The 16,580-nt window shown below is 40.5% G+C and overlaps 1 protein-coding gene across 1 annotated transcript in view; it reads right to left on the minus strand.

The window, feature by feature from the left end:
• SORT1 (sortilin 1) overlaps positions 1–16,580 on the minus strand; it is a 38,050-nt gene that overhangs the window by 7,105 nt on the left and 14,365 nt on the right. Inside the window, exons 5-14 of the mRNA XM_015595561.2 lie at positions 15,553–15,626; positions 12,968–13,017; positions 12,023–12,150; positions 9,141–9,285; positions 8,138–8,293; positions 6,451–6,557; positions 3,753–3,855; positions 3,244–3,412; positions 2,493–2,683; positions 353–542 (exon numbers count right to left, since the gene is read on the minus strand). Coding sequence (XP_015451047.1) covers positions 353–542; positions 2,493–2,683; positions 3,244–3,412; positions 3,753–3,855; positions 6,451–6,557; positions 8,138–8,293; positions 9,141–9,285; positions 12,023–12,150; positions 12,968–13,017; positions 15,553–15,626 — 1,313 coding nt within the window. The remainder of the gene's footprint in view (positions 1–352; positions 543–2,492; positions 2,684–3,243; positions 3,413–3,752; positions 3,856–6,450; positions 6,558–8,137; positions 8,294–9,140; positions 9,286–12,022; positions 12,151–12,967; positions 13,018–15,552; positions 15,627–16,580) is intronic.

A 16,580-nucleotide genomic window follows, 5' to 3' on the forward strand; every position in this document is an offset into this window, starting at 1 on the left:
TTAGCTCCTGTACCACTTTTCTTTGGGTTTCTGTCCTATCACCTATTTTTTTCATTCTCCTCCTCCTTATACACCTCTCTCCTTCCTACCACTGCCAAGTCAGAATTTCTGGTTGTTGCTGGTTCTGTCCAATAATTAACTATCTTATATGATAATATTATCTGTCCAATTATCAACAACTTTGGTTCCCTTTCTCTCTGCCTTAAGTTCCTTAGTAAGAAGCAGCAGTTCCCTGTTCTTGGGGAAGAAGGAGAAGAAAAAGATTTAAATATTTTCGGCTCTATAAGACAACTGTGTTCCCCCTTCTCCAGTACAGGAAAGAGGCTGACAGGGATCTGAGGAATGCTGATACCAGAGGAAGTCTTCCAGGGAGCAGAGGCAGACGGATGGCTGCTTGGTCACAACATAGTCCCGGCCATTCTGACAGACAGATGACTTGCGTAGCCGTAGAAACTGTTCTTTATAACCTAAAATGCAACCATCTCCATAATCTCCAGGGTCCGTGGAGTGAGCCAACCATATGGTATAGTCCTTCTCTTCACCTGAAGGAAAGACAGGTTGTTCGGGAAACTGCATGGCACAGAACCCACCCATGTGATGCGGCTGCCAGGCTATAGGAAGAACAAGGAGAGGAAGACTGGGGGTGTCTGCCTCAATCTATTGCTTCGTTTTGGAATTGCAAACAAAAGTTACATTAGTTGGAGCATACCAGCAAGTAGCATTTCTTCATACCGAACGGAGATTATTTGCATCTCATTACTCATCTGAGTTATTAGGAAAACCCTATTTGTTTCGAAGTGGGAAGCTGGGCAGAGGACTTCTAGATTCCTTTTAAACCGAGAGGCTGCTGTCTATTTGTCTTGTGCTCCTGTACCCTTAGTCAGCAGGAGCTGTCAGAGGTCAGCAATCAGATGTTTTCTGTTAGGACAAGACTTCAATCAGTCAATTTCGCTATGGGTTAGTTTGCTCCATATAAAGGGAAAACATTCTCTTTCTAGACTTTTAACTCTAGTCAACTGGCTGTCAAATGAAGACTTGATAGCAGTCAACCTGGCTTATATCGTATCATCGACTTTTGGAAAAATGACTCAAAGGCTATGACCTAAAGACTGTGGATTAGGTTTTTATCCTTTGGGATATGAAGACCAGCACAGAGCCTGTTAAAGAACAGGTGCTTAACAAATCTTTTAATGACATTAAACTTTAGGGATAACTGTAGAGCTGCCTGCTGAGCGGAAAACTCGTAAGCCAGCTCCTTTACAGCCTATTTGATACATTTAAATAATAATGACTCTCCAGTATTAAATCATGTTTAAAAATTTTGTAGAAAAGTAAGGTCCAAATGAGTGCTTGTGTTTCCTCCAGGAATCACTGAATTAACATTCTGGGGAAATGGACCCATAATACAGTTTAATAATAGTCAGAACCAAAATTCAACTAAAGCGTCTTGAAACCTTGAAACCTTAAGTATCATATTATGCCAACAGGTAACTATGGGTCACATGGTAGTCGCCTCTGCTCCAGTTTTTTATTTTCTCCTCCATATTTTTCAGTACAATGTCAGCATCTTTTGTTCTGGGGCCTGGATTTGCTTGCGATTTTTGCACTGAACATTTAACTCCTTTTCTGAAGCTATTTTCTGGGCTTTTATCATGCCTTCTAGTTTGAAGTCAAAAACTCTGAAAATGGTCAGCGTGGGCTTCATGCCTGCCCAGTAGCCATTCTAGTGACTCACCTATGACTGATGTTTAAGCCAAAACTCTTGGCATGAAAATTTCTTCATTTATCAACATTTTGATAAGTGACACAATTAATTAGATGCTCTTTGCAACACTCTTTTCTTAAAGTTTCCTCTTTACAGTTCTGCTGTACTCACAGGTGAAAAATCCTGATATGTTATGAAATAATTTTAGTCAAACACAAGTATGCATTATCCTTATAAGCGGAAAAAGTCTCATGTGACAGATTGAACAATGAAAAGCTATACTGAACTGGTCTGTCACACTTGCTTGCAATAATTTCATGAAGCTTAATCTCTGGTATTTCTATATGATAGTTGTAGCCACATGTGGCTGGTCTGAATTGAAATTTACTATAAAGATAAGTGTAACATATACACCAGATTTTGAAGACTTAGAAGAAAAAGAATGTAAAATGTTTCACTGATAATTTTTAATACTGCTTACATTTTAAAATATTTTGGATATGTTAAGATAATTATATTATTAAAATTAATTATACCTCTTCTGCTTTTATAATGTAGTTGATAGAATAATTTAAATTACATATTTGGCCCTCATTTTATTTCTCTTGTCCAAAGAGGGAGCTGCTTTTCTGCTTCCATTCCATTGCCTGATTACCCACATGGAACATCTCTTAATCCTCTTTCATACGCATTTTCTTTTTCCAGCGAAAAGATATTAAGCTGAATTGGTTATTTAGGAAAAGAGGCTTATAAGTTTCTGGTAGGAAAGATCAAAGATGACACTCACAGTTCCTTTCAAGGACATCTTTAAAATCGATGGTGTAAGAGACCCACTGGCGAGTCAGGAAAGATTCTGTGAAGCCCCAGATGCTGATGTTCATGGACCTCGCTCCAGGTTCCGAAGCGAGGCCTGTAAAGTAGATGGGCTCCCTGGTGAACATGTAGGTTTGCCAGCACTGGCCTTCATCTGTGGAGAACCTGAAGCCCCAAACATCATGACAGGGGATCAACATTTATCAGAGTATCAGGAAACCACTCTGGCTGTCTGATCTCAAACCAGGGAGGAATCCTCATATTTAGGGGATGGCTTACTGACTGACAATTCTATCAATTTTTCATGCCTCTTAAACAGGGTAGGGAAAAGGGATCCATTCAGAGAGTATAGAAGAAAATGCCTTTATAAAAATTCTTTCAAAGGAAAGAGAGGGTAGTGATTATGAAAGAATGGGCTTCCAAATCAAAAAACAGAAATTACTTTATAAAAACTTGTACTTAAAGAGTTATTTCCCATCCAGAGAGCTTAAACACTTCCAAAATCTTTTTGTGGAAAGAATATTTTAAAAAGTGACAAGAAGTGTTACCTAGAGGGAGTGTTTTAATCTGAGTTGCTCTAAATGTAATCCCTTCCAGAACCTTCTTTGCAGTTCTTCAGAATGCACAGATTTGAATCAGGGTCTATATAACTTCCCAACAAACTGAAAAACTTCCCACAGTTACCCTCTACTGGATAGTGTGGGCGGAGCTGAGCTCATGCATACTTAATCACATTGATAGGATGGCTGCTGTGCTCAATGGCCACAATGATGCCTCCGGAATCCAGGATGGTATAATAGTGGGGTCCTTCCAGCATCTTCGTCCAGGAGTAACCCCCATCATGTGAGATGTACACATCCGGGATCATCACTGAGATGGCATCTCCCACACTACCTGCAACACAACCCACCATCTCCTCAGCACAAATCAGCAAGGAAATAGGATTTCCTGCCAAGAGAATAATTTTAAATGATTTTACCCTATTATTTCCCATTATGTCTCCTGTGATGGGGAAAAAAAGGCCACTGAAAATTTGGGAAAGGGGAAAGTCATGTTGCTCTCTCTGACGGGAGTCTATGAAAAACCCAAAGTACCATTATTATGCAAGACATTCTACAAAGGATGGTAAAAGCCACCTATGCTGATTTTCTTACAGGTTTCAAGGCTGTGGCTGAGTTCCAGTGTAGTCAGCTACTTCTTCCTGTTAGGTGGGAGGGAGGGGAGGGCTGCTTACCATGGGCAATGACTATGCCAACGGCATTGGGCTCTGAGAGAGGGGCCATTGGAACGTTTAATTTCTGGGAGATGCTGTAGGAAGCGTGAATATGGAGGCTGCACTGTGAAAAGAAATCAAAGTTTAGATTAAAACCAAAGGTGTAATTTTTTACTGATCCTACAGAGCCTAATAAAGCTTTGAACCTTACCCAGACCTTGGTAGGATACTCCTTAAAAAAAAATGATAAAATACACATACCATAAAATTTACCATCTTAAACATTTTTAAGTGTGCAGTTCAATAATATCAAGTACATTCACACTGTTGTGCAACCATCTTTCTTCAGAACATTTTCATCCTGCAAAACTGAAACTCTACCCATCACACAATAACTTCCCATTCCCTGCTCCCCCCAGCCCCTGGCAACCACCATTTTACTTTCTATCTACGAGTAACTACTCCTGGTACCTCATATAAGTGGAACCACAGAGTATTGGTCTTTTCGTGACTGGCTTATTTCATTCAGCATAATGTCCTTAGGGTTCGTTCATGTTATAGCATGTATCAGAATTTCCTGCCTTTTTAAGATTGAATAATATCCCATTGTATGTATATACCACATTTTGCTTATCCGTTCATCTGTCAGTGGACACCTGGATTGTATCTACTTTTTGTCTCTTGTGAATAATGCTGCTATGAACATGGGTGTGCAAATACTTCTTTGAGACCCTCTGTTCAATTCTTTGGATATACACCCAACATGGAATTGCTGGATCATATATGGTGGTTCTATATTTACTTTTTTGAGGAATTACCATACTGTTTTCCAGTGGCTGTACCACTTTTCAGTCCCACCAACAGTACACAAGGGTTTTAACTTCTTCACATCCTTGCCAACACTTATTATTATTATTTTTTTATAGCAGCCATCCTATGGGCACGAGGTGATCTCTTGCTGTGGTTTGGATTTGCATTTCCCTAATAATTAGTGATGTAAAGTATTTTTCTCGTGTGCTTAATGGCAATTTGTACATTTTCTTTTAATTTAGGTTGTTTTTGTTGTTGTTGTTGCGTTATAGGCTCAGTGTGATATTCTTGATTCTGAAATGCATTCGTATATTTGGGACAAATTATGCAATTATTTTTTCCAGTGTAATCTGCCTTAATTTATTTTATTCATGCATTACACCAAAGCCTCTGATCAATATTTAAAGCATGATTCCACATAAATAAACTTGATGAATACCTGACATATTTTAGATACTGTGCAAGACGTGATGGTGATTCAAAAAAAGACACTGTCCTGTCTTTAAGAAATATTTCTTAGAAACTAGTTGAGGTATAAAGCAGAATGAAGTTTAGTGCTTTAAAAGAGATTTCAAATTGGTTAAAATGTTAATTTTTTGTCACGTATATTTTACTGCAATAAAAAAAGAGGTTTGAGCAATCTATTAATGAAATGAATTAGAATGATCAGTTCTAACTGAAGATGGGCGGCGAGGGTTTCCACTAATCCTAATGAGTCAGGGTAGGGGAGACAGGCACAGCGTCCCTAGGAACAACGTGAGCAAGGCCGCAGAGGCAGAAACATACAGGAGCAGCAGAGGATGCCAACAAGGGCATGTCAGTGATAAAATGGGCAGTGACGAGGGAAAGGCAGAAGAGAGCCTGCCAGGTAGGCTCAATCACCAGGTCACCGACTTCATTCACAGGCAAAGGGGAGCCATGAAGAGTGCTGAGGAGGGAGAGGCACGGAAGTGTGAGGGTGGCAAGGCAGTTAATGAGGCCACTGTACTTTCCCAGGCTTCAGGTGAGCAGAGCAGGCTCAGGGCAAGGTCACAGCGGAGGGATGCAAAAAGGGAACAGAAGGGAGAAAGACACTCAATAGCACTTAGGAGTATAGAGAAGGGAGAAGAGGGAGCATTGGGGGTGGTGTAGGTACCCTTTATCTCACACTGTCGGAGGCTCTTAAAATAAGACAAAAAACCCTGTCTGGAACAGCAGTGTATGTCAGCCACAGGCGTTCTGAGGAGAGCTCAAGAACTACACACACTGTCATTTTTTTTAAGAAAATTCTGAGTGTTTCCCTAAGCTCCTCTCAAATTCTGAAAGAGCCAGACACAAAGCTTGTTTTCTTTTTTTTGTTTGTTTCTTGCCTGTCAAGACTTGTCACTCCTGGAATCTGCGATCTCCTGGAGCAATGCCTTTGTATTTCTAGTTCTGTCTCTCCTCTGGGTCAGCTCTTGCTTTCACATGCACTGCTGGATTACCGCCCACACCCACACCCACACTCTGTGGCACCCAAGAAGAGGAGAGGGCCAAGTTCTCTTCCATTTGTTTCCGGCCAGTTCGGCTTTGCACTGTTCATAAATGGCTGGCTGGTCTACGGTTTTTGGAGAATTCCTAATGTCTCATAGCGGCCATGCTGACGCCTCACTAATCAAAGGCCCAACTGTCTATCCTATTTTCACTCGACGGTTTAATAGAACACACACACTGCCCTCACTTATGCTTTCCTTTGGAAGACAAATAATCCATAGTATTTTGGCTTTTCTTCACAGTTCCTATTTCCTACATTCTAAATTAGTTTCATTACTCTTATTCCCAAACTTTCCACCTTTATCTGTGGACCTCAATCAAGTACAAAACTTCATTATTCAAAAAAAAAAATGGCTGCTTTGCTCCAAGTGCATATGACAATTGGAGTAACACAAACCTCATTCTTATTTTTTGCTGTGGCGTCACATTCACTGTTTTCAGGCTTCCTCAGGTGCTTCCACCTTCCTCCTTGGTCAAAAGTAATCATAGTCTGGATAGAATTATCTGAATGAGAAAAGAATGACATTAAGCATGAAAAACTGAATTTAATAGGGTGCATACAGTGTATCACTGTAGAACTCTCTCCTAACTAAGACTGTGTGGCACCATTATAACCCTCAGTCTTGGTGAGTAAGTGAGCAGCACTCTAAATGTGGTATCTGAAAAAGGCTTCTCACCTGAACAAGACTCTGCTGATTCCAGAAATCATCTAGACTGACACTCTTGAAAAAAGATACCTTTTATCTCTTTATTAACACAAACAGACGAATGTCCATTCTCCTTTCTTGTTTGCTTGTCTTGGAAGTAAAATCTACAATGGGAAGGCATCCTCATCTTTACTCAGACAAGGCCATGATACTGGGCCTGTTTTAGGAAATCTCAAGATTGGAATGTATGTACTTAACTCTGAATTAATAATTCCCAATTTTGTCTCATACCCTATCCTTATACCTTTTCTTTTTTTTTTTTCTCATGTCTTTTACTCCCTATTCTCTATTTTCAATGATACAAACTGTTGCAGGTTTAAATTCAGAGGTAATATGCTTTGAAGGAAAATCAAACGAGAAAGCAAATGAAGGAAAATTCATTTATTCAATAAATATTTATTATGCTTCCACTATGTGAAAATTGTTGTAAGCTTTCGGGAATATATCAGTGAACAAAACAGAAAAAAAAAATCTCTGTGAAGTACACATTCTAGTAGAGTGAGCTGAACACTAGATGCTGTAAACAGGTAAATTATATAGTATGTTGGAAAATAAGTGCTATGGAAAAAAAATCTGCACAGCTAAAGGGGGACTGAGTGTTTGAGTGGGGAGGGGCAGACTGAAATTTAACACAGGGTAGTCAGGCAGGTCTCATTCAGAAAGTAAATAGGAGCCAAGACTGGAAGGAGGAATGTCTCAGCCTTGCAGGTGTCTGGGGAAACAGAGCGCGCAGTCAGTGCGTATCTCTAAGCCACGAGTGTGTGAACCTGGCGTGTTTAAGGACTGGCAGAGAGCTGGAGTGACCAGAGCAGAGTGAGCAAGATGAAGGTGAGGTCAGGAAGGAAACGGGGCCAACATCACTTAGGACCTTGTAGACCATTGCAAGGTCTTTACAAAATAAAAACAAACATCCCGTGCTTCCTGCCAAAAATAAATGCATAAATAAATAAAACCTTAGGAGTCTTTGTACTTTAGAGTAGTGTGTTTATTTGTATAACTGGGCTTTAGTAAAGGTGAGTGTTGCAGAACCACTGGGTAGAACACAAGAATCTTGGCTGGCATTGCTATGCCCTCTATAAGGAGAAAAGCAGGAAGTGGTTCAAACTCAGGCTCATTTCTACAGGCCTAAACCTCTCAAAATGGAAGACTTACTTTATAAACTAAACAAAATAGAACCCCCAAAATATTACTTTCTACCTTGTGGTTCCTTTGCTTTTTCTTAGTTCTATTTACCATAACTTATTTAAAGAGCCAGAATTTACATGGGTAGGCTACTGGCTAGGTAAGCAACATTAGTAGGGGGACAGGACCATCAGTCTCCCCCAAATCCTCAACAGCCAACATGTTCAGCTGAAGGACAGCTGTGGCAAGACTCACCTTCTGAGAGCACACTTGTAATGTAGACGCCCCGGAGGGAGGTCACGTTGGTAAAGTCCGTCTCGCCGCCTGTGGTGGTATAGAGATGTCGGTCCAAGGACTTGGAGTAGATGATACCTCGATCATCTGACGTAAAGATTGTGCCAAATCCAGTATCTGAAATAGGCAAACAAACGAAAACTCTAAGTCCTGGGAGGGAACAGAGAGACAGCAATAGCCTAACCATACATACCCCTGAACGACTGACTGCACATTAGCCAACTGTCTCTTTTCATGATGTAGACGCAGACCTGAGAATTAATCAGTTTAATATGCAAAATCTTTAGGACCATTTTTAATTCTAGTGCCCAGCTTAGTGCCAGGAATATGGGAGATGCTGAGTTTATTGAATGAATTAATCAGATACTCCAGAAAAGCTCTATCCAGATATATTTTGGTGGCAGAGGCACTGTATTTAGAGTCGTATCTTACGTATCTCTAAATCTTTATACTCTGGAACAATGCTTATCAAACTATCTGTGGTGAAGGATCAAATTTTAAATTTCCATTATGTCACAAACCAATGCTTTTGTAAAATATAAAATTAATCTTTAGAAAAATGAAATACAAAAGACAGACAAAATATAATCAACTCTTTTATCATTAGATTCAACAGACATTAAATTACTTTGTCAAATGGCTGTAAGAGTTTTGAAAAGCTTGCTCTTACTTCCTCTCCTTAACAATGAGTTTGCCAAAAACAGTCCTAGTCCCCGGCCACTCTTTGAGCAGCACTGCTCTAGAACACTTGGACGTGCACACGAACCACAGAATGTCAAAACGAGTGGCCTTTTTGACTGAGGCTACGTATTATCTCTAAGACAAAATGTTCAGTAAAACACCTAGGTAATAAATATCTAGGGGTAAGAGGAAAAATCAACATGGAAGAAGGAAAGCTACTCAAAGTAAGTCTGGAAGCTTAAATCTCTACGATTTCAAGGGTGGGCCAATGAAAAGCTCTCACCTCCAGGTTCATCTACATGCATGAATACCATGTCATCATTAGCTGCTAGGATAGAATAGAACTGTTCCTGCCCCACAGAGGGGAGCTGGGCCATGCTCCATGTGTCCCCTTGATCTGTTGAGACATGAATCCTTCTTGTTGTATCCTGAAACAAATGACAGCATTTATCTTTTTAATTTTCTGCCAAGGTGTTATGTGCAGGGACATAATAGGGACATTATTATTTAATAATCATACGTATCATTATCCATTTCCTCACTGAGCACAATTGCTATAAATGAAAGGTCCCAGTACCAACTACCAAAGCGTCTTCTAACCTCCAGCAAAGTTCCAGGCAATGAGACAATCCATTCTATTGTAAGTAAGGTTATCTTGGCTTCCTCTTTGGCTCCTTCATTCTGGTGTAACCTAAAAGCTATTATCCTCTCAACCTCTGACATCCTCATTTCCTTCGACAGAGCCAAGAGTGTGCTGGGACCATCATTTGTTTGGCTTTATAGCCATTCACATATCCTTGCTCAGATAATTCTTAATACGATGATTGCTGCATAAAGGTTTGTTTCCTCTGAGACAGTCCTGGCATAATCCAAAGAAATTAGATAATTAAGGGTCTAGAAAATGGTGATAAAATCCGTGCTTGGGAGGTCACAAGGGAAGTCAAGATGTGACATGTCTCCTCTTTAAGGAAGTCTCTCAGAGCAGCCATAATGAGGGCAATGGGGCTGGGAAGAGGTCAGAGTCAGAAATCAATAAAAAGAAGGTGATCAGGGCATATTTAGCTCTTAAGAGGAGTCTGTTAAGGATGCAATTAACACCTACTTTCTGACAAGTAGTTTAAAATAGCTACAAGGCACAATTAGCCACGGTGTGAGAATTAGTCCTAGGGCTTCCATATGTTAAATACTCTTTAAAGTTCAGTGACAAGTACGGTTGGCTTATTTTTCTAACTTACACCTACTTGTTTACATTGACTCTTACTCTCATTGTTAGGTAGAAACTAGAATTCAAAAGCACATGGTAGAATTTTAATTTTGTAGACAGTAGCAGTAGAGTGGAGGGGGCTACCTCTGGAATTAATCTGATTTCCACCAGGGTACCACCTCTGCGTGACTCCAGGAAATGACTCAATTTCCTCAAATAAAAATCAAGATAACAGAGCATTAGCTTATAGGGTTGTTTGGAAGATTATTTCAAAAGTGCTCGAGGGAGTTATCTGTATTTCCTGAGTCTACTTCCCCATCTCCAATTCTCTCTGAATCCACTTTAATCAGTCTTTTAATCTCAGTACTCCAAGTGAAACTGCTTTCATCAAGCTCACCAACAACCTCTATTTTGCCAGCGCCAGTGGATAATTCTCAGCACTCACCTAACTAATTTGGCATCTCTGTTGAATTTAGCACAGCTGATCACTTCTTCCTTCCTGAAACATTTTTCCACTTGACTTTCATGACATCACACTGTCCTACTTCCCCTGCCTCTCTGGTCCCTCCCGTCAAATCTTCTTTGCTGAGTTGTCCATCTCTTTCCAACCTTTCAGTGCCGGGTGCTTCAGGGCGTGCTCAATCTTCTCAGCTTTGATCTACCTACTCCTTCCTCCAGAAGATATCATCTAGTCACATGGCTTTAAGTATCATATATAACTGTGGGAGATTCAAATACCCAAATGCTTATTTGACATTTCCACTTAGATATCCAACAGGCATCTTATATCTAAAACTGAATTCTTGATTTTCCTCCCACAAACTTGCTTCTCCTGCAGTCTTCTGTCGTCTTCGTAAACAGCACCACCATTCGCCGAGTCGCTCAGACCAAAGACCATAAAGTTATCCTTGGTTCCTCTCATTCTCTCACAATCACATCTAATCCATCAGCAAATCCTACTGCAATACATTTAAAATATACATCTGCCATCTTCCCACTTTCTCCCCTCATCCACTGCCGGCACCTGGTCCAACCTGCCACGCCGCACACTACTGTAACAGCCTCCCAGCGGCTTCCGCCCCATCAGACTACTCTGCACACGCCCATGCTGTCAAAAGAGAAGTCACATTACATCATTCCCCTGCTCGCAACCTTTTCACAGCTTCCCAACACAAAAAAGAATAAAAGTCAAGGTCTTAATTACGACCTACAAAAGCCCTGAATGGCTTGGCTGCTGGCCCCCTTCTCTGGACCACCCTTCCCTGTGCTCCAGCCGTGCTGCCCTTCTCACTTTTCGTCGCTCTTTCAAGCATGCTCCAGCCTGAGTTGTCTGCACTTACTCTTTCCTCAGCCTAGATGTCCACATAGCTAATGTTCTCACCTCAGTCAGGTCTCAGAGAGCCCATCCAAACCACCCCCCAACCCCGCTAAAACAGCCTGCCACTTTCTACTTCCTTATTCTGCTTTAGATTTCTTCATAGTTTTAATCATTACCTGATGTTCTATCATATTTATTAGTTTAGTATCTACCTCCCCTACTTAAATATAAGCACTTAGAGCGGGACACTTATCTGTTTTAGTCACTGCTATATTCTCAGGACTTAGAGTTGTACCTAGTATACGGTAGGTACTCAATTAATGTTACCTATTTCTGTTACTGTTCCTGGATAATGAATGAGCAAGTGGATTGCTTTTTTCAAATATTCATGTCTGAGTGAAACCCAAATACTACGTCTACATACCCCAAAACAGATTCCAGAAATCATGTGGTGATGACAGGCGAAGTACAGAGTAACCTAGAAGAGTCAGTCAGCCTCTATAAAAAGAATCACCCCCAAATCTTACAGTGATATTAGATACGGCAAGAAGGCAAGAAACTGTCAGTACAAATAGCAAAAGGGATCTATTTGAGGCACATTTACAGAAATATCAGAACCCAGAGAGAAGAGGCAAACACCCACCTTATCAGCCATTACAGAGGCAAAAAGAAAACGTCCCCCAAGACCAAATGAATAGATTTTCACACCAATGGTTTTGAAGCTTTTCCCCAAGTCTGAAGTCCTCCATAATTCCAGCGCTCCAAGATCAGCTTCTTAAGCAAGACAAAATATTAATTAAAACTTCACTTACTGGTGAGCCCCTAGGTTCAAACAACTGTTTTAGAAATGTTTTAAAATTATATGGCATTAGACATAGGCAATTCACATTTGGGTTTTATTTATACACTGGACAGAAAGATAGAGTTTACTTAATTCCAATACAGTGTTGCATTAAAACATTACAGCCACAGCACCCTGCTTTACTTTCTTCATGACACAGTTTGAAATGATCTTATCCTATTTTAAGTTGTCTTCTTTGAGTTTGCTTTTCTTCTTGATCATCCAACATCCCTACTTAAATTTAGCTCTATTTAGCTCTGTGAGAGCAGGCCTTGTTCTCTCCGTCCTTAGAATAGTGTTTAGCACACTACTGTAGGTGTTCAAATGAATGAATGAATAAATGAAATGAATCAGTTGAATAAATAAGTGAAAGATTATGCTCTCTGCTTTGAAACTGTGCCACTGATTGGAAAGCCAATTGCTTCCACTGACCCAAACGCAATCTATGTTCTTTTGCAAAAATCACTATGCATTTCAATGTTATTGTTTGTAGCCCAACATTTACTTTATGTAAACATGTTGCTAAGATTAAGTATACTGTATCTATGTAGAGCCCGTATTTTTATTGGATCTAGACACAGTAATTTGGTTGTAATGTCAAGATTTTAAAAATCATTAACAGCTATCTTCATCTATTAAAACTACAGAAGAATGGAAGGATCTTTGATGTTTCTACCTCTTAAAATCCTAGAATGTCCTATCATAAACAGACAATAAGACATTCCTCTGGAACTAAAATATACTTACTGCAGGAGCCATTCACATACGTTGTAAAGAAGATGATGTTTTCTGATCCCCTACAATGAGGCAAAGACAGGGAAAAGACATGGTTCAAGACTGTTAATGGACTGTGTCGACCTTAGTCACAAAGCTCCCAGCAAGTTTAATAAGCTTTATCCGTTGGTATTAGCCAAAACCACCTTCTTGGATGCTGTACGCCTGATTCTTCCACAGCCTCCCAGTCAAGGTCCCCACATCCGGGGCCCCAGGCATTTTCTATTCTTTATGTCAACTCTTCCAGCTGGTCCAACTGGTTTACTCATGCTCTCCAAATCTGTCTCTTGCATTTGTTCACAGTATTTCCTTCTTAAAATGCTTTTCTTTTGTGTAACCAATTCTTACCTTTACAATCTTTAGGCTCCAGCTTAAAACTAGCTCTTCCACGAAGCTTTCTCTGTCACCCCAACTAGAAGGCTTATTTGCTATAAACTTCTAGAGCAATGTTCCCAACCAGGGAGGATTTTGCTCCTTAAGGGGTATTCTTGGTTGTCACAGCTGGAAGAAGGGGAGTTGTTACTAATATCTAAAGGACAGAAGCCAGGGATCTGCTAAATATCCTACAATACACAGGATGACCCCCACAACAAGAAATGTCTGGTCCAAAATGTCACTAGTGCTGAGGTTGAGAAACTGTTGTAGGGCACTGTTCCATTCTGTACCAGCCACTTGGCACTCCTCTGTCTCCCATTTAGTTATTTTAATCGCATAGTATATGCCTTATCTCTCCTATTAGACTCGTGGGTTCTTTAGGGCAGGTACTAGGTTTTATGCTTTGTTGCTTCCCTTCAGAACCTAGGTCAATGCTTTGCATGAGGCTAAATAATTTTAGTTCTTTCGGAGGTTGAATTATTTAAATTCTAATTTGGAAAGGGAGTTCGCAGGCAAGTAGGTTTAGACCATGATGGTACTTATAGGTCAGCAGCAGCGAAAGAGGCTGGCACTGAGCGTGTTCTTTCAGAACTTTAGGTTGTCAATTCCTAGAAATCAAAGATCTAGAAGTGAGTAAACAGTTAGCCACTCAGTTAGCTTATATTTAGACTAATCAAAGAAACGAGTTACCAAAGTAAAAAATCTTGTATAGAATAAAAAATAAAACATCATTTTAAAATAACTTTTCAGTTTTAAAGATGAGTTTCTATTTGTTTCTTTTAGCTTTACTGAGGCATAACTGACAAAAATTGTAAGATAGTTAAAGTGTACACTGTGATGATACATATGTAAAGATGAATTTTAATGATCAAAATTACCATCTTTCTTGAACATATCCTACATATTTTAGGTTCATCAGAAGCGAAACAATTTGTTAACTTACTTTAAAAATTACTTCCTTCCTGATAAGACCATATAAGGTACAAACACAATTAAGCCACATAAAGTGAAAGCAGATGTGGCATGTATACCATACTGGTACTGTAAAAACCAGCACTTTCTGGAAAAGGCCCACTTTAGTTAAGCAACATTTTAAAATATTTTAGTTAATTTTGGCAGACATATTTGGCAGTATCTGTATTATACATTTCCCTGACTCCCTAAGTAGAAGACAGTAAACATTAAACTCTTCCTTGGGATTATGGATCATTGTTGTGAACATCATGTGAAACTCTAACAACACAGTGTTCCTATTAGAAGTTACTGAGGTATGTGTGCTGTCTTCATCTAGCACTAAATTCCATCCTGTCCTCTCAGCTTTTGTCTGCTTACAGTTCTCCTGGCATGTGCCTGCTGTTTGCATTCATATACCCCACCTCTGGCAGCAATCCGCTATTAACTGGGAAACCAGATTAACAAATTTGCTGAAATTAGTCAAAGAGAAAGAACAAACAGGCTCTAAACAAGGGTCTGAGCCTAATCAGAATTGTGGAGGTATGAAGGCTCTTCATTCAATTCTTGCTTAGCCATTCCCCAAATTCCTCAAACAAATCTCCATTCATAGACAGAAGGAAAAATCTAAAGCCCAGAGAGGTTAAGCCACTGACTAGCAGCAGAGCCAGGTTAGAATAAAGGTGACCTGACTCTCCAGTAAGAGCCCCTCTACTGTGTCATCTCTGAGCAGGCACCTGGGTGTGGGGGTGTCCCAGCGAGAGAAGCGAATGAAGTTTGGTGCACGGTGTGATTCCGGCGGTCTGCAAGCTTTCTGGCTTTCTTCCTTATTCCGTACTACATTCCTTATAACCGAAATGGATCTCTAGATGAGGGAATATAAATCTGGGCACAGGGAAGTACGTAAGTCCCCAAATCAAAGCTGTATTTTCTACTAGTCTAACTGATGTCACCATTTATGGAGAATAAACCTTTTGCAGGCAGCAGCTACTTAGTCACATGCCTTGTTTTCTATTCAAATTCTAGTGTTTAGCGAGACTAAGTTTTCTTTCCCAGCAGAATTAGAAGCTCCTTCAGGTCGAGGTCTGTATAAAACTCCTTTCTCGTGTCCCCTGTGGCACCCTGAGGAGTGCTTGGCACATAGTAAGTGCTCCGTGTTTATCTGTGTGACTTTTGGCAGTGCTGTCTGAAAAGGTTCGGGCTCTGCGCAGATGGAGTCTTCTGTTACTCACCATTTGGCCAAACATACTGCTTTGTGGATTTCTTCCCATTTTCCCCCAAAATTCTTGGACACCCATAGGCCATTCTGAAAGATTATAAATGACTTATCAAAATTCCAGCTTTATCCTGTGCAGCTGCTTAAATGACCTTTAATAATTCATATCTAATCATTCAGGACATTAAAAACATGCTAAAGTTCCGTCCGAGCTGCCCGAGCTCTAGAAACACACACATGGTTTACAGGGGCCCCCTCAGGGTCTTGGAAGCTCAGAATAACCAATGCTTATGAAGTGCCTACTATGTGCCAGGCACTGTACCGGATGTTGCACTGGGGAAGGGATACAAAGACAAATAAGACACGATACCTGCTCTCAAGGAGCTCACAGTTTAACAAGGGTCCCAGATAAGAAAGCTTGATACAATGTGGTGTTACGGAAGCATGGTCTCTGGACTAAGAGGAGGGGGAGGAAGGACACTGACCGCATCAGAAATGGTTTGTGTAGAAGACAGCTGAACTACGTCTTAAATGATGAGCAGTGTGACCTAAAGAAGGCACGTGGGGAGAGTGGATGCTATGGCACAAAGGCAGACTAGAACCAGGTAGGAAAGGCAGTAAGGTGATAAGACACTGCAGTCTGTGCAGCGAGCTCAAAGCCTTCAGACATTGATGGAGCACAAATTCCAAGGTGAGGGAAGGAAGAGCAAATGCAGGGAGCGAGTGGAGGGCCAGCTCAAAGACAGCCCTCCTGTGCCATGCTGAGGAATCCTGTCTTCATTTCATACGAGGTACTCAGAGGAGGAAGGTGTGCTAAATAGAGGAATGACACAGTCAGTTTAACTTTTTTAGGTGGAATACTTGGATGCCAGCAGGAAAGACAGAGTTCAGAGGGTCCAAATCAGAACCACGAAAAGCAGTGAAAACTGCCACATTAGTTCATGAAGAGTTAGTGAGGCTCTAAGCCATGTGAGGAACAGGCTTTTAAGCTAGATTCAGTCAAACTGGACAACTTTTCCTGTAGGAAAGAAAGGGGGTGGGGTG

The sequence above is a fragment of the Pteropus alecto genome, unplaced genomic scaffold, assembly GCF_000325575.1.
Source record: "Pteropus alecto unplaced genomic scaffold, ASM32557v1 scaffold106, whole genome shotgun sequence".
NCBI classification, from domain to species: Eukaryota; Metazoa; Chordata; class Mammalia; order Chiroptera; family Pteropodidae; genus Pteropus; species Pteropus alecto.